The following is a 22,726-nucleotide window of genomic DNA, read 5'->3' on the forward strand; positions in this document are numbered from 1 at the left end:
TATTGAACTTTGAAAACAGCTCCCATGATAGATTCATGCTAAATGTTTGCACATATTCCTGTAATCATAGAATCCTTACAGTGCAGAAGGAGGCCATTCAGCCCATTGAGTCTGCACCAACCCTTCAAAAGACCACCCTACCTAGGCCCAATCCCCTGCCCTATTTCTGCAACCCCACCATAAGGGGTATTTACCATGACCAATCCACCTAATCTGCATATCTTTGGACTGTGAGAGGAAACTGGAGCACCCGGAGGAAACCTCATGCAGACACGAGGGGAATGTGCAAACTTCACACAGTCACCTGAGGTTGGAATCTATCCCGGATCCCTGGCACTGGGAGGCAGCAGTCCTGGCCACTGTGCTACCATGCTGCCCAGCTAACCACTGTGCCGTCCAGCAACCGACACAATGGGAAGAAAAAATACATTAATAAAAATGTATTTTGATTTGGCTGCCGGATGTCTTCCTTGGGATTGCAGTAAGCTGGGTATTATGTTATTCAGTGATGTGCAACCTTTGTTTACCATTTATTATGAAGAGAAAACCTGTTTCTTCAGGAGAACTAGGGTAATATGCAACAGGCATGAATCATCAGGCAAACCGGCTACTGCGTCTAGTCAGAACCCACATAGATTTATTTCAATTCATCCAGGTTAAGTAATAATCTTCGTAAAGTCCTACTCATAAGAAGTGACTTAAAATGTAACTTACACATGCAGTACAGCTCCATATTTTTGAATGAGTTAGCAAAGAATTTCACTCTGGGTGATTGTGAATGTCACTCTAATATTTCTGTCATTGTGACAGTTCAGCATAAACAATGCAAATATATAATTATTATTACAATATTTCAATAAGTATTTTAGTTCGTATATCGTGATAGATAGCTGCCAGTGAAATATCAGGCATTAATTGAACAATAGCGAGCGAGATGAATTTTATTAGAGCATAAGGCACAACAGCAAATCTCTTGATTTGACTACTATTTTACATATTTACATTCTATAACAAATATAATTTCGGTGGTAATTGATGTGATTTGGTTCATTCGGCTGACTACGGTTTGGATGTTTAATAATATTAATGAGAATTATTCTGAATGATGTGGATACCTCAGATGAGTGATCTCAGTCATGGAGTTATATGGTATTACTACTCATACAATAGCAGCAATGTTTAGTTTTGATAGCATGATTCAGGAAGATAGGTTTATGTACTTAAGTTTTGACATTATATAATGATAGCATGTTCATAAATCACTTTAAAATTATAATTATATGCTGCTATATATGGAATAAAATCAGTAGGGAAGATGTAGAACATTAAGAAGAATATGGCAGGGGAAAGGGAATAAAACAAAAGATTGTCTTGTGAAAAAAGTGTTATGAATGTTCTTGTTATTGATCTTAAAATTCGGACCTTCCATTTTCTTCTTGTAGAAGCATTCTGGAACGTGATGCAATTGCAAACATTAATTGGAACTGGCAAGTCGGTAAGCATCTATTCGACAACAACAGCTTCCAGTTATGTAGTCCTTTTAACATAGTTAAATGTCCCAATGCATTTAAGATCAATGCAAAACATTTCTGAAACCGAACCACAGAAAGAAGTATCAGGTAAGATGATCAGAAATTTATCGGAGAGTTGAGTTTGAAGGAGGATCTTAAAGGTAGAGAGAAGGAAAAGTTTTGGGAGATAAATCGAGAGCTTAAGGTAAAGGCAGCTGAAGGTGCGTCTATGAAAATTGAAGTAATTAAAATTGAGGATTTGCAATAAACCAGAATGGGAGGATTGTTAAGGCCTGTAGAGCAGGAGGTGGTTCCAGAGATAGGGAGGGATGAGGCCATGGAGGAATTTTCAAATATGTTAAAATGCCTTTCTATAGTTTTCAAGGTGCAATTTGTCTTCAAATAATTCAGATAATATGTGTAAATGTAATTACAGCGTTGGGAGCTATGTAAACAGGATCTCTACTTTGTATAGAATGGTAGTGTCGCGATGTTTATTTTACACTGTGCTTTATTTCTTTAAGCATCTAGGAATTGATGCTTATTAAGGGAAAACCAGCAAAATGTGGAAATGGAGGGTACCAGTAAAACTTGTCCAAGCTGAGTTGGGGGGGAGGGGGGGGGAAGAGATCCGGGAGGTGGAAGGAAGCCCTGTGGAGGATAAATGCGTCCCCGTTATGTACGAGGTCGAGCCTCATTCATTTTAAGGTGGTGCATAGGGCCCACATGATGGTTGCGAGGATGAACTGGCTCTTTGTAGGGGTGGAGGATAGGTGTGGGCGGTATGCTGGGGGGACTGCGAAGCACGTCCACATGTTCTGGCATGTCCTAAGCTTCGGGGGCTCTGGCTGGGGTTCTGGGATGTCATGTCTGAGATTATTAATGTAGGGATAGCCACGAGTCCAGAGGTGGCGATATTTGGAGTATCGGAAGATCCGGGAGTCCAAGTGAGGAGAGAGGCCGATGTCTTGGCCTTTGCCTCCCTGATACTTCGGAGACGGATTTTGTGGAGCTGACGGGACTCGGAGCCACCAAAAGCGGGGGATGGGTGAGCGACCTGGCAGATTTCCTGCACTTGGAGAAGGTCAAATTCGTCTTATTGGGGATGGAGGAGGGGTTCACCCGGAGGTGTAAGCCGTTTATTGATTTCTTCAAGGTGAATTAAGGTGTCAGCGGGGTAGGGTAGTGGGGGGGAGTTGAGGGGTTTGTTTCTGTTGTGAGGGGGAGATAGGGGGGGGGGGCAAAGTGAGGGGGTGGGAAGAGTAGTGGGTTTGGCATCCGGGGGTGTTGCGGGCCTGTGTTCTTTATTACTGCGGATTGTTGGGTTTTCTGATATTTCTATGTACATATGGAAGATGCCTTTAATAAAAATGGATTTTTTATAAACTTTCCCAAGCTGGTCTCGTGTAACTTAAAATGGAACTCTGGTATTACCGGTGCCAATGTTACTAATTTTTACTGAGAGTTGAAACTTTTGAAGTATATTTTCCCTTCTGGTAAGGATGAAGATTTAAAAACCGAGGCCATGTTGGACCAGAAGCCAGCACAGATCAGCAAGAGTTGATAGTTGAATGATATTTGGTGCAAGTTAAGATATAGGGATGGATACAAATTCATATGGGTCAGAAGATGGGATACAGGCCAGGATAGAATGGAAATACTCCTCCCAGGGCAATAAAGGCACGGGTGAGGATTTCAACAGCAGATGAACTGAAGCAGGGTCAGAGTTAGGTAATGTTGCAGAGATAAAAGTAGGCAATCTTGGCGATGGAGTGGATATGTGGTTGGAAGCTCACCTTGGGATTAAATAAAACAGAAAGATTGTGAATGGTTTGGCTCAGCTTGAATCAGCTGTCAAGAATGAAGACAGAGGTCAGACAATAGGGTTTGTGGCAAGGACCAAAGACAATGGGCAAAATCGTCCCAGAAATCGTCAAAGTCTGATTTTGGACGGGTAAAGTGGCATTTGACCGGCCGACACCAGTGGCGGCTTTTCCCATCGTATTGTGCGACACTCTGCTTCAAAAATGTAGAGGCAGGGGTTTCATGTTGGATCGCTGGCAGGGTGGCCTCCAATTTGCCCGGCCCACCGTGACCTCAGAACTTCAGTAATCAGGCACCATATTTAAAGGTCCCCACTGTGCAGAGCTAACACTCTTCAAGGAATCCGAAGCAGCTGGGAACTGATGGCTATCAGAGCCAAGTAACATGCTGCCCCTAAATTGAGCAAGGCCACACTCTAGGGCTGACTAGATGCAGTGGACACCCACCGCAATGTCCTCTACCCCTGCTCTGGGTGAACACCATCAAGCAAGGTGACAAATCCAGCACGGGAGCAGGGCCGGTTTTAAGCCTATTTGACCAATTTCATCAAATTGGGCCCCGCACCTTAAGGGGGCCCCGTGCCAGCGGCGACAGAGTTACCGTTTGAAGCCTTTTCTGTATTCTAAGAGGAACTATAGGGTAGTTTTTACTTTTGGGGAGCGCACCGCATTACCATCGACAAATCCTTCAGCCCTGCGCCGCCAAATCCTTCCGCCCGGGTAAGTAAGTTTCAAAATTTTAGTATATCAAGCATTTAATGTTTTTTTTTGGTTAAAGACGAGCATACTACACAAAATATAAACATACATAAATTTTTACTTTTGTAGAGTAGGGGCCCCGCCATCACTTTTCTAATTGGGCCCGCAATTCCTAACACCGGCCCTGCACGGGAGGTGGTGGCAGCGGCAGTCAGCCCAATTCCCACCTAAACAGGACAGCCATCCAGTGCCAATAAAAGATGAATAATCTCTGTTCTGCCAGGTGAGGATTTCAACAGCAGATGAACTGAAGCAAGACACTCTTCTCTGAGAACTAAGACATTCTTCTCATCAGTCTCAACTCACACACTCACAGACCCATCAAACATGCACAGGGATCTCACTCCATGCCAGCTCAAGGGACACCATCACTCACTCTCTCACACGCACCTTCATCTCTCCTCCGGGTCATGTCCTCATCACCTTCATGGCCCCCCTCACCATCCGCACATGCCAGGAATCCTAATGATCAGCCCTGGCACATGTCCTGCATGCACTCTCTCCATCAAGCTGGCACACAACAAAAGGGAGAGGTCCCAGACTGATGGAGGGATGTCCGACATCAAGCTCCTCATAGACTTTGAAAACAGTGTGATCCAGCTGGCCATCAAGGATGTGGACCATTCCTGTGCTGACCGTGAGGTCTGCGGCACTCAACTATGTGAGGATCCAGCACTGCAACATCCATCAGACATCTATGATGTGAATGATTAATCCTGTTTCTCAAGCCTCTGCCATGCACTAATGATTTTTCCTTTCTTTCACAGGTCCTTCTGCGAAGCAGCCAAGGGGGTCCAGGAGCCAGGTCCTGGACTCAAGTCCTGAAGGCAGCACAGAAATGGAATTGGTAGGCACCAAGATTGTTCCTATCACAGAGCTCACCCACATCCTCCATCAGCACAGAAACACATACCTCAGTGGTATCTGGTTCCAGAGTAACCTCATGGTCACAATCTGGTGAGCACATCACACTGTCTGATCCATAGCAGGCGGAGGCAGGGACTTCCCAGGGTGCCAGCATTCAGAGGATTGCTGGAGGCCAGGAATCTGCTGAGTCTGAGTCAGGTGAGCAGCCTCTGGACCCAGCCATGTCTCAGTTGCTGGAACTGCAAAGACAAGCTCGGGAACATTAGGAAAGGATGCCTGCTGTACTCCTCAGATTGCAAGGCATAATGGAGGAATCTATCTGTCTTTAGACCGAGGTGATAGTGGCGACATGGCAATGCACCAAAGTCAACATTGGTAAGGTGGTAGTCGCCATGAAGACTTTGGTTCTGCACTGTTGCAGAGGCTACATTCCATAGCGGAGATCCATCAGTGACAATGACCAGAGGTTTAGCTCACTCCAGCTGCCCCTCCCTCTCAAGGATGCAGCCAGGGGCTCTCAGACACCCATTGGGAGGAGGATAAGCAAATGCACATCCAGGGCCATCCACCCAGATGACTCCAGTAGTGTTTGGCCCATCTAAATCCTTCAGCTCCAGCCCTGCAGACTGAGGTGAGTGGCACTGACACACAGCAGGACCCCAGAAGGCCGAGGCCTCCAGGTCTTGACCCTCCAGAGGACACCTGCCAAGGTCATCACAGACAATAAGTTGTAGCAGTCAGCAGGCTGCTTCTACCTCCACTGTGGATGTTTGGGATGCACCAAGACCTGGCAGGGTTAGAAAGATCATGAAGGTGGAGTTGTACAGATTGGGCATGGGTGTTAATCACTTGTTAATAATGTTCACAACTGTCAATAGACTCCTTCCAATGTCAGCCTGTCTATGGCTCCTGGTTGTGACAAGCTGAATTTCTGGCAGTCTGAAGTGAAAGCTTGGTCTCTGCACAAGACGAAAGCAGGTCCCTCAGTCCAGGGCCTCCTCCTTGTGCTGTGTATATTCCCAAAACACTGATGGTGCACCTTCACAGTCACTGGACACATCAGTCCTGCTTGCACCTCGATAGGAATTATCATTGTTGCCAGAATGATGGGCAGCACGGTGGTGCAGTGGTTAGCACTGCTGCTTCATGGCGTCGAGGACCCTGGTTCGATCCCGGCCCCGGGTCACTGTCCATGTGGAGTTTGCACGTTCTCCCTGTGTCTGCGTGGGTCTCACTCTCACAACCCAAAGATGTGCAGGATAGGTGGATCGGCCACACTGAATTGCCCCTCAATTGGAAAAAAAATTGGGCACTTTAAATTTATATTAAAATGAATTGTTGCCAGAATGTCCTGAGCTGGCGTCACTGAGTTCCATCATTCTCCTTGTGTGCTCTCTGCACCTTAGAGGTGTGGCTGGACCCACATCTCATCAGTATCTGTGTCCGGTGACTCTGGTCCTGAAAGGTGCCATAGGATCAGGAGAAATTAAAGTTTCTCCACAGCATGTCCATGATGTGACCATGATCATCACGAGCAAGTAAACTGCCATTAGCCAGACAGGAGTCAAACATTCACATAAGCTCAGTGAGTGTCTGTGAATTGTCCCCACTGCAAGTTATCATCCTGCTGGAATGTAGGGACTATGGACATATGCATGACAGGAGTTTTATCACAAAGGGTATGTGCACTGTTACTAGCCAGATGCGAGTCAAATATTCACAGATGAAATGTGAGGATCTATGGAGTGTCCTCACTACATGTCGTCATCAACCTCAAAGAATCTAGCAGTTATGAGGACGCCCCAGGCATTCCAGCCTTGTGTAGACATCATGATGATCTCATGGCCATCATCCTCGCTTTCAAGGCCCTCCTTACCCTCATCCTCATGTACATCCCGCTCATCGGAGGAGATGTGCAGCTCCTCCGCTTCCTACTCAGGCCACTCATCCCTCTATTGCAGCACCAGATGGTGTCAGACACTGCAGGCAATGAATATGTGTGACATTCTTGTCCACTGTATTGCAGGTTCGACCAGACCGATCCAGGCACTGGACTCTCATTTTCAGCATCCCTGTAGTTTGGCCCACTAAGTGCAAGTTGCAGCATGCGGCTTGTAGCACCTTCTCTTTGCTGCCACCTGAGGCCGCCACACAGGGGACCTAGAAGGCAGGAGTGTCAGTCTCTGCAATTGTTCAACAAGTTTGAGGTTCTCTCAGCTTGTTCGGATGAGAGGGGGGTCTGCAGGATGGGTGAGCAAACTGACTATGGCACCGTCGTGCAGGAAGCTGTCATGATATGCACTCATGCACATAATGAGATGCAGACAGGCAGTGACAGACACTCAGTACAGCCAATCAACACACAGGACAGATCACAACCAATCACCAGACAGAACACTAGAGGGGGGTCTCCCACTATAAAATACACGAGGCATCAGCACTCTGCCTCTTTTCATTGGTGACAACTGTAGTGACAGTCAGGGTGTATATATCAGTTAGCACCTTCTACACGTGGCTCAGAGCTAATCTGGTCTAGTTAGTTATAGTTAGCATACTTAGATTAGTAGAGTGTCAACCCACAGCAAGCTGTGTGCACTGCTACAGAAGTTCAATAAAACGTATTGAACTAACTTCTACGTTTGGTGTCTACTTTCCAGTACAATTGCATCCAGTTGCAGACCGTGTTACCCCAGGGTGAGTAACACGACATGGTACCAGTCGTCTACTTTATCTAAGTGATTTACCTCGAGTGATTCAGTGACGACCAGCAAATATCTTCCAGCGGCATGGAGAAGATTCAGGCTCCACCACAGCTCCAGATCTCCGGCAATCTCGGCGCCAACTGGCAGGCCTTCAAGCAGAGGTTCCGTCTCTACATTAAGGCCTCGGGCCTCGAGGATGCGTCTGATTCCAGAAAAATCGCTCTGCTCCTATCAACTGCAGGGGACCAAGCCATCCAAATTTTCAACTCGCTCACTTTTGCCGACGTCAAGGACAAGACCAAATTCAAGACCGTTTTAGCTAAATTTGATAGTCACTGCGGAGTCAAAACGAACGAGAGCTTTGAGCGCTTTGTCTTCCAGCAACACCTTCAGGGTAAGGATGAACCTTTCCAATTCTTTATAACTCATCACCGTATATTAGTGCAGTCCTGCAACTATGGTGACACCGCTGATTCCATCATCAGGGATCAGATCGTGTTTGGGGTCCACTCCGGCGCTCTACAGGAGTAGCTCCTCAAAATTAAAAACATGACCCTGCCAGTCGCAATCGAGACGTGTAAAGTGCATGAACAGGCAAGAAGTCGGTACTCCCGTTTCAAATCGGCAGAACATGAACAACTTGCCTCCCACGAGGCAGAGTGTGTACAGGCCATCGCCTGGATGCGGCGCCTCAGTATCGATGAAGGCGGCCATTTCGCGTGCTTTTCCCGGGGTCCCACACATGCGCACTACGAACGGGAGAACAAAGCGGCCGAAGAACAAACTGCGCAGGTGTGAACGTCGGCTGACCATATTGCTATGTGCGACGACGCACGGAGCGTAACGACGTCAACGTCATGACGTGCCCGAAGTGTGGCCCCGTCACTTAAAGCTGCAATGCCCTGCAGAAGGCAGGCGATGTTTAAATTGTGGGAAGCCTGGACATTATGCAGCCTTGTGTAGGTCTGCACCACCAGTCTGGCTGCAATCCCGCCTGTCAAGGCGCCGTTGTCCCCACCTCCACCTCTCAGGCGGTCGACAAGGATCCGACGCCAGCCCCAAAGATTGGACTTATAGACATTTATCTTGCAAATATTGTTCTGTATCTGCATGCTAGACACTTTTCATGTACATATTCATTCACTCGCTGTTTACTGTAAATAGTTATATTTGTACATACAGTCGTGTATGTTCTAGTCTAAGCAACTGACAACATTTTTTAAAAAGGAGGATGTCATAATATGCACTCATGCGGTACACTCTCCGTATTATCTCCCATCAGATCCCCTTTACCTTTATCACTTGAGTATTTCTCTTTTCCCCAGTTTCTATCCCTCACAGACTGAAACTGATGTAGTCAACCAAACTTTGATTTATGAACTAATTCATAATCATCTGTCATTTCTGCTGCTAATCTCACAGTTTTTACCCTCTGCTCTTCCAAATGAGTTCTCACTACATCAGGAATTGAATTTTTAAACTCCTCCAAAAGCATAATTTCTCTAAGAGTTTCATACGTTTGGTCTATTTTCAAAGCCCTTATCCACCTATCAAAATTACTCTTTTCAAACTCCATGTATGTTTGACCAGGTTCTTTCCTTAAATTTCTAAACCTTTGTCTGTAGGCTTCAGGCACTGGTTCATATGCATCTAAGATGGATTTTTTCACCTCCTCATACGTCCCAGATACCTCCTCTGATAGTGGTGCAAAACTTCACTCGCTCTACCTACCAACTTTGTTTGAATCAGTAATACCCACATGTCCTGTGGCCATTTCCTTTGTTTAGCTATATTCTCAAATGAAATTAAAAAGGCTTCTACATCCTTCTCATCAAATCTTGGCAATGCTTGTACATATTTAAATAGATCCCCACCAAGCCTTTGACTATGACGCTCTTTCTCACTATCCTCATCACTATCCTCAAACTGTACGTTTCTCTTTACATCCGCCAAGTTTAACTGACTTTCATGTTTCATGGCCATTTTCTGAAATTCAAAGTACCTCTCTTTTTCTTTTCCTCTGATGTGTACTTCCCTTTCTCTCTCTTTTTGTTTTGCTAGGGCTATTCTTTCTTTTTCCCTTTTTTCTCTCTCCTTTTCTTTTTCCCTGATCTGTACCTCCCTTTCTCTTTATTTTTCCTTCATTTCGTATTCAAGCTGCTTTAATTTTTTGCATGTTCAAGCCGCTTGATCTGTAATTGAATTCATGCCATTTCCAATGATTCTGACTGTGTCTCAGCCAATTTTAAATGCTCAACTACCGTTGCAATTACCTCTTCTTTTCGTATTTTGTCAGGTAATGTTAGCTGCAATATTTTTGCCAAATCTAAAAGCTTTTTTTAGTCTCTGTTTGTAAGGTACTGCATGTGGCTTTCTCCACCCCAAAAAACATCTGATCCTCTGAAAGAGCAATTGTCCACAACACACTCCCTACTTAAACTGGAATACCACACCTGAAAAGCAAATACAAATTTGCCCACCCCTCACTGTCTTTAAGTTCACTAAGCCAATCTTTTATCCAAGGCTTTTTTCCCAGATGAGCCCCCAATTTGTTATGGGCCAGTGTTTAGAAAACTTCAAAGTATATAATGGAGTTCACTTGGCCTACAACTGTTCATAGATTTCGGTTATGAGGAGCACAAGGGTCTACCTTTCAGGTGTTATTCAACAGAGGCCTTAAGCACTTTTAATCAAAAGAAAGTTTATTCTACGAATTATAAACACACACAGTAAGCATTTTTATCAACTACAAACATAAATACCCACACATCTACAGTACTCTATATGTAACCCGTAATAACTTCCCGTTACTGTTTCAATCAAGTAACAACATCCATAAATCAGAAAACCCTTTTACCAAAAACAATAGGTTTGAATTCGTTCCAGAAAACAGTTATCACTGCTAAATTATCAAGTGATCTGGACACACATTTTAACATGCAGAGAGAGAGAGACACACGCACACAAGACTTCTCTGTTTGAATCCAGCTTCCAAAAATGTGTAAACGAAAGTAAAACTCAGAGCCACAGCTAGCTCCCAGCTCAAACACAAAACTAAAAACCCAGCTCCACCCCACAATGACACCACTGAAGCCATTTGGAAACACAAAACATTTTTTCAAGGGACACTCCCATGACACAGGCTACAACAGGGAGTTGCGGTGAGCAAAGCTCCCTGTTGTACAAAATTGGGCTATGTGCCGTCTCGGATTCCCCGTTTAGGCCCTTTATCAATTATCAATTTGATAACTTGTCTCATTAATAGCTAACCACCTCACATTTATTTGTTCACTCACTGCTTTGTGTGCTTGGCAAGCCTTTTTTTCTGTGAACACAGAGCAAAAGCAGGTCAGATTTTTGAAAGAGGGAACTTCAAGGAAAAATGCAGAGATTAAGGGGTTATAAATACTGAATGATAGTTGAATTCATCTTGTCCAGCAAGATGATCTACTTATTTTTGGGGAGTTGATTAGCTCAGTTGGCTGGATGGCTGGTTCACGATGCAAATGGGGGTTTGATTCCTGTACTGGCTGAGGTTATCTGTGAGGTTATCCTTCTCAACCTTGCTCCTCACCTGAGTTATGGTGACCCACATGTTAAATCACCACCAGTCAGCTCCCTCTCAAAAGTGTCCTCAGGGACTATAGCGACTTTCTTTCCATTTATGTGGGTGGTATGATGTATTGTAATGCAAAGGATATGTTTAATTGAGTAATTGAGTTAATTTGTTGAGTCTACACACGGCAACAATTGTCTGGAAAATAGAATTAAGTAAATAGAACACTGGTTACCTTGGAAGTGAAGTGCACTGATTGATCTTGATGTTTCCTTTGGTGGCACAGTAAGGGGACAGTGGCTGGAAAATCAATATGAAACAATCTAACGGTGGTGTTTTGCATGAGCAACTGTAATGCATAACAATGATAATTTTATGAACATTGTTTACTGACAATGTATATTAGAAATTCACAGCACACTGCCGAAGATGCCCTTTATTTTTATTCTTTGATGAGATGTGGCATTGCTGGCTGAGCCAGCATTTTTATTGTCCATTACTAATTCCTAATTATACTTAAAAAAAAAGAGTATTCAAAATCGCTGTAGAACATAGAACGATACAGTGCAGTACAGGCCCTTCGGCCCCCGATGTTGCACCGACATGGAAAAAATCTAAAGGCCATCTAACCTACACTATGCCCTTATCATCCATATGCTTATCCAATAAATTTTTCAATGCCCTCAATGTTGGCGTGTTCACTACTGTTGCAGGTAGGGCATTCCACGGCCTCACCACTCTTTGCGTATAAAACCCACCTCTGACCTCTGTCCTATATCTATTACCCCTCAATTTAAGGCTATGTCCCCTCGTGCTAGCCACCTCCATCCACGGGAGAAGGCTCTCGCTGTCCACCTTATCTAACCCTCTGATCATTTTGTACGCCTCTATTAAGTCACCTCTTAACCTTCTTCTCTCTAACGAAAACAACCTCAAGTCCATCAGCCTTTCCTCATAAGATTTTCCCTCCATACCAGGCAACATCCTGGTAAATCTCCTCTGCACCCGTTCCAAAGCTTCCACGTCCTTCCTATAATGAGGCGACCAGAACTGTACGCAATACTCCAAATGCGGCCGTACTAGAGTTTTGTACAACTGCAACATGACCTCATGGCTCTGGAACTCAATCCCTCTACCAATAAAGGCCAACACACCATAGGCCTTCTTCACAACCCTATCAACCTGGGTGGCAACTTTCTATGTACATGGACACCGAGATCCCTCTGCTCATCCACACTACCAAGAATTTTACCATTAGCCAAATATTCCGCATTTCTGTTATTCTTTCCAAAGTGAATCACCTCACACTTCTCCACATTAAACTCCATTTGCCACCTCTCAGCCCAGCTCTGCAGCTTATCTATGTCCCTCTGTAACCTGCAACATCCTTCCGCACTGTCTACAACACCGACTTTAGTGTCGTCTGCAAATTTACTCACCCATCCTTCTGCGCCCTCCTCTAGGTCATTTATAAAAATGACAAACAGCAACGGCCCCAGAACAGATCCTTGTGGTACGCCACTCGTAACTGAACTCCATTCTGAACATTTCCCATCAACTACCACTCTCTGTCTTCTTTCAACTAGCCAACTTCTGATCCACATCTCTAAATCACCCTCAATCCCCAGCCTCCGTATTTTCTGCAATAGCCGACCGTGGGGAACCTTATCAAACGCTTTACTGAAATCCATATACACCACATCAACTGCTCTACCCTCGTCTACCTGTTCAGTCACCTTCTCAAAGAACTCGATAAGGTTTGTGAGGCATGACCTACCCTTCACAAAACCATGCTGACTGTCCCTAATCATATTATTCCTATCTAGATGATTATAAATCGTATCTTTTATAATCCTCTCCAAGACTTTACCCACCACAGACGTTAGGCTCACCGGCCTATAGTTACCGGGGTTATCTCTACTCCCCTTCTTGACAAAGGGACCACATTTGCTATCCTCCAGTCCTCTGGCACTATTCCTGTAGCCAATGATGACTTAAAAATCAAAGCCAAAGGCTCAGCAATCTCTTCCCTGGCTTCCCAGAGAATCCTAGGATAAATCCCATCCGGCCCCGGGGACTTATCTATTTTCATCTTGTCCAGAATTGCCAACACTTCTTCCCTACGCACCTCAATGCCATCTATTCTAATAGCCTGGGTCTCAGCATTCTCCTCCACAACGCTGTGGGAGGGCTGTACAAAGAGGAGAGGGAAGATTGTTCAATCGGCGACCAGTTGATTGGCAGTGGGTGACCTGGTGATGGGCGGGTGCAGATGTCGAGGGCGATCGACTGTGTTACCAGCGGGCGGGGTGGGGCGAAATTTCGGAGGCGAGCTGTGAGGGACCACCACTCCCCAACCCCCGTTGGTCTGTCCGTCCTTAATCGATCACCTTTCTTGGGTCTCCCGGCCAGCAGGAATCTCTGTGCCCTCCATCCCAACCACCCTCGTCCGCCGCCGCGCGGCTCCGTCGTCTGACTGCTTATTACTAATTCCCTTGAAAAGATTGTGGTGAGCTGTCTTCTTGAACCTCTGCAGACCATGGTGCAGGTGCACCTACATTGACATTGGATAGGGCGTTCCAGGATTTTGACCCAACAACAGTGAAGGAACAGCGATATAGTTTCAAGTCAGGATGGAGGGGAACTTGCAGATGGTGGTATTCCCATGCACTTGTCCTTCTCGGTGGTGGAAGTTGTGGGTTTAGACGTACTCTCAAAGGAGAGCTCTTCAGTGCCTCTTGTTGATGATGCATCCTGCTGCCACTGTGCATCAGTGGTGGAAGGAGTGGATGTCGAAGGTGATGGATAGTGTCCCAATCAAGGTGGGCTGCTTTGTCCTGGATGGTGTTGAGCTTCTTGAGTGTTGATGGAGCTGCACTCATCCAGGCAAGTGGAGAATAATTGATCACACTCTGACTTGTGCCTAATTGTACATGGCGGACAGGCTTTGTGGAGTCAGAAAGTGTGACTTTCTGGAAATTCTCAGCCTCTGACCTGCTCTTGTAGCCACAGTATTTATATGGCTGATCCGATTTAGTTTCTGGTTAATGGTAACCGCCAGGATGTTGATAGTAAGAGATTCAGTGCTGGTAATGCCATTGAATGTCATGGGGCAACGTTTGGATTCTCTCTCTTGCTTTGACCATTAACTGTCTGAAATCACAGCTAAATTTCTGGTGTGATATTGAAAAAATGACTCGAAAGTGTATTGTATTTTTCTTGCAAGGCGAGCAGTATTTTGTCGTGGAATAATGACCCCACTATATTGAGTCAAAATTTCAGTTTGAACCATTGAATAAAAGTATCATCTGATTGAAACTGAAATGATGACACAGACTCTCACGACTCTGCTAATAAGAGAACAAACTAATGGTTGTTTCAATGTGAAGAACAGGAAAAATAGGAAAAGAAACTAACAAAAACTGCCATATGATTGTATCTAGTCTGACTACATAAGACATTGCATTATGACAGTTTCAATATACAATTTGAATGATATCCCCTTCTCCTTTACAGTGCTATTGTTCACTGCATTTGCTGTTTGTATGTTTGGATGGTATAGCTTCCTGCCAGTTGTGATTAAGCTCAGCAATGCCACCTCGGTCAACCTTGCAGTCCTGACTGCGGACCTCTACAGCCTCTTCTTTGGGATTTTCTTGTTCCACTACAAGGTGAGCAGCCATCCTAAAAAAAAAATCTCAATTAGTAAATTCATTAGTGGAGATAGGATATGCTGCATTGAACTTTCTTTCATTTTGGTTTGTATTATATTCCTCTGGTTTTCTTACCTTACCCGATCCCCTTGATCTGGTCTTTCTCAGATATGTGCCAGTTGTGTCAAAGAGGTTACCTGCTCCATTGTTTCAACTGATCTTAGCTGGCCATTAGCAGATCCATTGACAACTTCCTCTGTGAGTTTTTGCATTTCTCTGCAGGGTCCTGTCCTCTGCAGGCAAAAGGAACATGTCCAGGCATTGCGCCTTCTTTGAATTGAACAAAAGCATAGGGGAAAATAGCCCTCTTGTGCATTCTCCATGGCAAGGTCTCAATCAACTGGAGTTGACTTTGCCAATCAATCAGCATTCTGTTCTTATGCAGACTAAATAGTTACTTCCATTGAAATTTGGCATTCTTGCTTCTGTACTGATGAGTGCAAGATAAAAAGCTTTGATAGAATGCCCCTTTTCTCAGCAATTTTGAATGAGTTGTTTGTTTCTGAGTGTTCCATTTACAGATTTGTTAATTTAGTCTTTGCAGCCCCCTCCCCCCCCCCCCCCCCCCCACACCCCCACACCCCCAAAGAAGAAGGTACAAATAAACTGATAAAATGCAGGGTGTAAAATGTTTATTTTCCTCAAAGGAATTTTCCAGAGTGACTATTCCTTCAATGCTGTTTTACTTTGAGATAAATATGTTATCTTCAGTGAATGCATGAGCTGGCATTATTTGATCATTACTGGCAGAATAACACAGTTCAGAAACAAAAGGAGGACAGAGATTGGAATTATGATGCATTTTACTTGTAATTAAAAGCAATTATAGTGAGATTCGCTTTCACAGTTAGCTTCAAAATATCAATATCAACATCAGGTGTTAAAAGTCTAAATATTCTGGGAAGCATGCCTATAAAATGCAGACTTTTAGCACTTACGATAAAAGTGATGGAACGGTGTGTATGCCTGCAGCATAATCTGTGATAAACATTTGCCCAGCTGCACTCAGCCTGTTGGCTGAATCTGCCATTGGCTATATTCATGATTTCTTTCAAGCTGTCAATCTTTGGGGAGTTCAGCATTTTTTGGGACAATGTCAGTTTGCATTAGTTTTGCATATCTGTGATACCAAACCGAATGAGTGACGGCATGGAGTAATTTTTTCAAATCCATGGTAATGTCCTTTGCCTAAGAACACATAATGGTATTCAGGAAACATTCTCCTTTTGTTGATCTCAGGTCAGTGTCATAGTCATAGGGTTTAATCATTTTAACCACCCCACAAAGAACTTAAACATGAAGAGCCTCTGCTCTACTTTGCAAAGAGAGCTAGATTGGTAGAAATGAACAGCTTACCTCATCTTTCATGTCTGATCCACTGCCCTGGACTCGCCTCACACTGTTCTCTCCTTATCTGTTGTGACTATTTAACAACTTTTTCTGAAAACATACAATGGTCTTTGGCCCAACCACTCTGTCTCCAAGGTGTCCATGCCATGATACTTCCTTGTGTGTTGAAATCTGTCCTGACATCTGTCCTCACCCTAATAATTTTAAATTGATGATACCTCGTTACTAACTTCCCAACCAAAGGAAACTGTGCTTGCCTTGTTCCTCTCAAAATATACAGCATCATAGAATCTTTACAGTTCAGGAGGAGGCCATCCAGGCCATAAATCTGTACTGGCTCTCTGGAAGAGCATTCTACCTCGTCCCACTCCGCTGTCTTATACATTAATATATATCACCTCATATTATCCTTGTTTTTTTTTTAATATTTAGAGTGCCCAATTCATTTTTTTTTCCAATTAAGGGGCAATTTAGCGTGGCCAATCCACCTAATCTGCAGATCTTTGGTTTGTGGGGGCGAAACCCAGACAAACACGGGGAGAATGTGCAAACTCCACATGGACAGTGACCCAGGGCCGGGATCGAACCTGGGACCTCGGCGCTGTGAGACAGCAGTGATAACCAGTGCGCCACCGTGCTGCTTTTATTCTTGTTAAATAGTTGTTACCCTCCCCCCTCCTGCCCCACTATTTTGCTCACCTCTTCCTGAAATTATTTGCACTTTTGTCTATCAAACCTCCTACATTTGTGTCTTCAGCAATTTTCCACAATTCTATTCCCTATCCCCAAGTCTAAACCATCTATACATACTGACCCTTCCTACCCTTCTCCAATTTGAGCAACATCTAACTACCGTATCTATTTGTTTCTTGTCTTTCAATTAACATTTCCTCTTTTTATAACAAGATTCCTGTGAGATAGCTTCTTGAATGTCTTTTGAAATCCACACATATACTCCTTTCATTTAGTCAATCAGCATACTTTTCAAAAGATTATCAACCATGAGTTTGCATTAACAAATCTGTTGACTGTAAATTAACCCTTGTATTTCTAACTTCCTCACCGATTTTAACTCAAAGTGCAGATCCTAAGAGAACCTGCCTCAGATATTGGAATGCATGGTCAATAGTAACTCCCCTTCTCTCTTTTTGCACAACAATTGTTATCTTCTTCAGGAGAAACCAAAAACATGATCCCAATTCAACATTTAAATCAGTGAATTCAAATTTTCTTCACTCTGGGAATCCATCCCACCAGCCATGGCAGCTCATCAGCTCGCAATCTATCGACAATAACTTCATGTACGAGCACCTGAATTTCGCCCTTCCCAAGGTTTGATTAAATTGGCATTATTTAAATTGTCAGCCTGCCAAAACAGACATTTCAGCCATTTTAAAAAAGGTACCCGGGAACACATGGCAAAGGCACTAGACAATGAGAAATTTTACATATGCTGTAAAATGAACAATTGGATACTCCATCCCTTAATCTGCTGATTTCCTGATTGGGGCTGTGCTGAAGTGGAGCAATGCTAAACATAGAGTAGGCATCTTCCTGATAGTCACCACTTGTTCACTCTCAACAGTTTACACACTGTTGGCTTCTTAATAGTTATTGAGGGAGCATCACATGCAATGCACTGGGAAAGTAAAAGCAGAGAAGATAGGAAATGAAAATAGAGGTAAAAATACTTTTAAGAAGAGAGTTCTCTTTAATATGTGATCATTTGATCAGTGACATTTAAATTCATATATATTTGTTTCTTTAAAAATTAGCCGTGTGTTAATTTGAGAACTTTTAGTAAAGAAGTTACCAAAGTTGCAATTATTTCTAAATAACAATTCATGATGTCACAATATCATTACGTGGCATTACTGTTATTATTCTGTGTCTATTAGTCAACTTAACCTTGATGCAACCAACATAGATACTTTTGGGCAGTCCCATATACTTAGGTGAAACTTACATGTAGTTTATCTGTAAATTATTTTTGTTAAGGCACAGTTGGCAATAGTATTGGTAATTACAGATTACAAAGCACAACATTGAAAGATCGTAAGTCTCCAGTAACAGCTTTCAGGCTATTTTCTTGGTTGGATAATTACAGAATGGAGCAAAGGTTAGTGTCTCCTGAAAGCAGCGTGTAGGAGGATGCTATGGAAACCAAAAGAAAAATATTGAGTCACTACAGTGATTAACATCAGCTTCCTACTGTGGGCCTAACATACTACTTTTATGCGAAACAAAAGCAAATTACTGTGGATGCTAGAATCTGAATCAAAAACAGAAAATGCTGGAAAATTTCAGCAGGTCTGACAGCATCTGTGAAGAGAGGAGGGAGCTGACGGTTCGAGTCCGGATGACTCTTTGTCAGAGTTGGAACAAACTGAAAATGGGATTAGGTTTATACTGCTGTGGGGCGGGGGGGGGGGGGGTTGAGGGGAGTGGCGCAGTGGGGCTGGATAGAGGGCCAACGATAGTAGGAGATTGACAAAGATATCATCGACAAATAGACTAAGTGTATGTCAATGGTGGTGATCATGATTAAGAAGAGTGTTGATGGCAGCACATTAAGAGGCCAGTTTAGCTCACTTGGTCACTTGGCTGGACAGCTGGTTCATGATGCAGAGCAAGCCCAGCAGCCTGGGTTCAATTCCCATACCAGCTGAGGTTATTCATGAAGGCCCAGCCTTCTCAACCTTTCCCTGCGGCCTAGGTACAGTGATCCTCAGGTTAAATCACCACCAGTCAGCTCTCCCCCTCAAAGGGCCATGATGTGGAGATGCCGGCGTTGGACTGGGTGAGCACAGTAAGAAGTCTTACAACACCAGGTTAAAGTCCAACAGGTTTGTTTCAAACACGAGCTTTCGGAGCGCAGCTCCTTCCTCAGGTGAATGGCGAGGTATGTTCCAGAAACATTTATATAGACAAAGTCAGAGATGCTGGACAATGCTTGGAATGCGAGCATTTGCAGGTAATCAAATCATTACAGATCCAGGGAGAGGGATAATCACAGGTTAAAGAGGTGTGAATTGTCTCAAGCCAGAACAGTTGGTAGGATTTTGCAAGTCCAGACCAGATGGTGCGGGGTGGATGTAATGCGACATGAATCCAAGATTCCTGTTGAGGCCGCACTCATGCGTGCGGAACTTAGCTATAAGTTTTTGCTCGGCAATTCTGCGTTGTCGCGTGTCCTGACAAAGGGGAAAGCAGCCTATGGGTCATCTGGGACTATGGTGAATTTTCCTTTACCTAAGAGATCTGAATGTGTTAATGGCAGAACAGGGCAACTAGGAACAGGGAACAGAAGTCCCCAGTGGGGTGGACTGGGGTGGGGGAAGGGGAGACAATGATGAGGGGAAAATGGATCACTGTAAGAAATGAAAATAAGTTAATAGAAATAAAAATGAGGTGAAGGTGGAGGAAAGAGTTCACAGTCTGAAGTTGTTCAGACTCACAGTGTGGTACACTTATGTGTGCTAGAAGCTACATATATCAGTACACAGCCCTGGGGTGGGATTCTCCATCGATGGATTCCTCCGCTTTGCCGGCAGCAGACTCATGCACGCGGATTTCCCAATGGCATGGGGTGGTCACAATGGGAAACGCCATTGGCCAGCTGCCAGGATGGAGGATACCGCTGCCGGCGAGGGCGTGCCGTGCCAGAAAATGGGTCTGGTGGTACGGAGAATCCTGCCCTTGTTCTTTGCAGATAGAAAGAACATGTACACTCATTGGATCTTTTTCAACTGAACAAAATATGCGACAGCCATTCTCTAGTTCATTCCCCAGGGCAATGTCTTGACCAATTAGAGTCAACCTGCTTGGTTTGAATTTGAACATAGCTTGCCAGTTAACTGTCAGTCATCAACTAAATGGTGCATTCTCCATGGCAACACCTCAACCAATCAGAGACCACTTGCCAATCAATCAGCACCCTCTTCTCATGAATTATAAATTGTAGTTCCCTTTACAATTAGTATTCTTGCAGATGTCCTGATGAGTGCGAGACAAAAAACTTTGACAGGTCTGTTTTTTTCAGCAATAATCAGATACCGAGATTCTGAATATATCTCTTTTGCTATCAGGTTGAAAAATAGTTTGAGGTATTTTAGAGCTTTAAATTATGATGCTTCACTTAAACTTAACTAATATGAACAATTGAAAAACCTCTGTATAGTTATACCTTCAATTCTTTTCTTGTTATCAGTTTTCAGCATTGTACATCCTGGCATTTGTGATAATTGTGGTTGGATTTATTCTCTACAATTCAACACCGTCACACACAACTGCAGTCCAGGTTCAACTTCAAACTGCATCCAGTAGAGTTGATGATCCTGTTCCAATAAATGACATCAATATTCAAGAACCTACTATCCACTTTATCTCCAGTGACTATCCTGTGGTGACAGCTGTACAGTTGTAAGAAGTCTTTAAAACTTCAAACACATTTTGCTTCTTTACATGCTGATTCAATAAAATATTTTAATAATAAACAGGTTTCCTATTTTAATAAACACAAGACAACAATTCCTCTTTAAACTGTGCAAACATAGTTGCAGTACAGAAAAGCATTTGTGCTGAGGTTCAAAAATCACTTTCCATGCCAATGTTTCTGCAAGGGATTGAACTTTATTTTGTCTCAGTCATTGTTTTTAGCTTAGACAGGATGTTTGCAGTAACACCATCTACAGGGTGTTGATCGGAGGCGGATAGTGCTTAGGGATGGTGAACAGTTAGGGCTCACTCACTGAGATTGCTGGGAATACAAGGTGGCATCACACTGCTGAGCCCATGCCCTGCCACTTCTCGGTGGGAGTGTACCCATGTGGGATGTTCATGTGTCATGGGCGCCCCCGCCCCTCCCCCACCCACGGTCATTGCACAACATCTAGCCCATCCTTTACACCCGTGAGACAGAGGTTAGTGGTAGATCGGACTGGTGGTGCAAAATTGTTTAATAGTAAGTATTTACAATATGTGTGCCCTTCCCCTTTGCAATCAACTCTAATATACCTGTGCCAACTTAAATGTCATCTATCTTTCTACTCTTTCATGGCCTACCGCTTCTTCTAGGTGTTATCCCAGGCAACACATCAGAAGTGGAAGGGGCCTGCTGCTTGTCTCGCCCTCTGCCCTGTGATGCTCTTGGCAGGTGTCCTCTGGAAGGCTTGGATCTGAATGGGCCCAGGATGTACTAGCATGGGTCCCATCACTTCCTCCTCCTTTGGGGTGTCCGCTGGCCTCTAGGCTACCCCATGGGATGGAGGGAGGCCGGAGTGAGCTCTGGAGGTGCCACCATCACATGGCGCTGCCAGTCATGGAGGCTCACCCTCATCTGGACCATGGCCTTGACCCTCAGCCATGGCTCACTGAGACTGGCTCACTCTCAACGGGTGAGCCATGTCCTTCACTGCCTCGGTCATGTCCCTCTAGGACTGTGTCATGTTCCTCTGTGACTGGCTAAAGTCAGTCAGTGCCTGGTCAATCCTCTCAATGCCCTCAGCCATGACCCTTTGTGAATGCGCCAAGCTCTGGAGTACTGCAACAATGTCCACCTGAGCGTGGGACACGTCTGCCTGCGACTGGGCTCTCCTGTTCTGCGCCTCAGCTATGGACAGTGCAGTGTGCCCCAAGCCTTGGTGTCTTGTCGCATGGCCCTGATATCTTGCACAGTAGCCACCTTTTCAGTGTTGGCATGGGTGGGCTTGCTGGAGGATGGCTGCCCGGGCTGGCGGGAGTAGCGGGGAACAACATGGTGCTAGGTTCGTGGGTTTGGGGTGTCGCCTTCAGGATAGGGGTGGCCTGGCTCATAACACCATTGCTGCAGTATGTGTTTTAAACGCAGCCCAATGGTGCTACTTACCACCTCCAGGCTGCTCACACTGCTGAGTGCTGCCTGTTTCCGTTGAATGCTCAGAAAGCCTCTGGTCATCTGGCAGCCCACCCAGGCCTCCCCTGGACAATCTCATTCCCCAGCTGTATCATCAAGGTGATGGGCATGGCCAAGCTCAATCAGGGGCCCAGCAGGTATTGGCGTTCTTTAAAAACACTGCCCCACTGCAGAGGATCACCAGAGCTCATCCCAACCAAAATATACTTTCACCTTGGCCTTTGTAACCCTCCCTGGTTCTCTGACCCTCTCAGCAGTGACCCCCATCCCTCAGCATTACCAGCTATCTCCTCCTGGTGAGACGGGCAGTGCTGACTGCCTCTGCCACCACCTCCCAAGCAGTGTTCAGGAGGGCAGACTTGAGTCTGCGTCCCATGCTGGGAAAGAGGATGTCCCTCCTCTCCTCACTGGCATGGGGCTGTGGGTCCACCTTGGACTCCTGAACTTGGGGTCAGGTTTTCTCTGAGCCATTTTAATTGCTGCAGAGAGTGTGTGGTAAGTGGAAAGCTTAAAAACAGCTTCAGCTGTCAGGTTCTTTGACGCTAATTCTGG

At 44.7% G+C, this 22,726-nt stretch overlaps 1 protein-coding gene across 1 annotated transcript in view; it reads left to right on the top strand.

Moving 5' to 3' along the window:
- LOC119977447 (solute carrier family 35 member F2-like) overlaps positions 1–20,737 on the top strand; it is a 74,199-nt gene extending 53,462 nt beyond the window's left edge. The window contains exons 6-8 of the mRNA XM_038818366.1: positions 1,443–1,495; positions 14,735–14,889; positions 20,492–20,737. Coding sequence (XP_038674294.1) covers positions 1,443–1,495; positions 14,735–14,889; positions 20,492–20,707 — 424 coding nt within the window. The 3' untranslated portion in view covers positions 20,708–20,737. The remainder of the gene's footprint in view (positions 1–1,442; positions 1,496–14,734; positions 14,890–20,491) is intronic.
- The last annotated feature ends 1,989 nt before the right edge of the window (positions 20,738–22,726 follow it).

This window comes from Scyliorhinus canicula, chromosome 14, assembly GCF_902713615.1.
Source record: "Scyliorhinus canicula chromosome 14, sScyCan1.1, whole genome shotgun sequence".
NCBI lineage: Eukaryota > Metazoa > Chordata > Chondrichthyes > Carcharhiniformes > Scyliorhinidae > Scyliorhinus > Scyliorhinus canicula.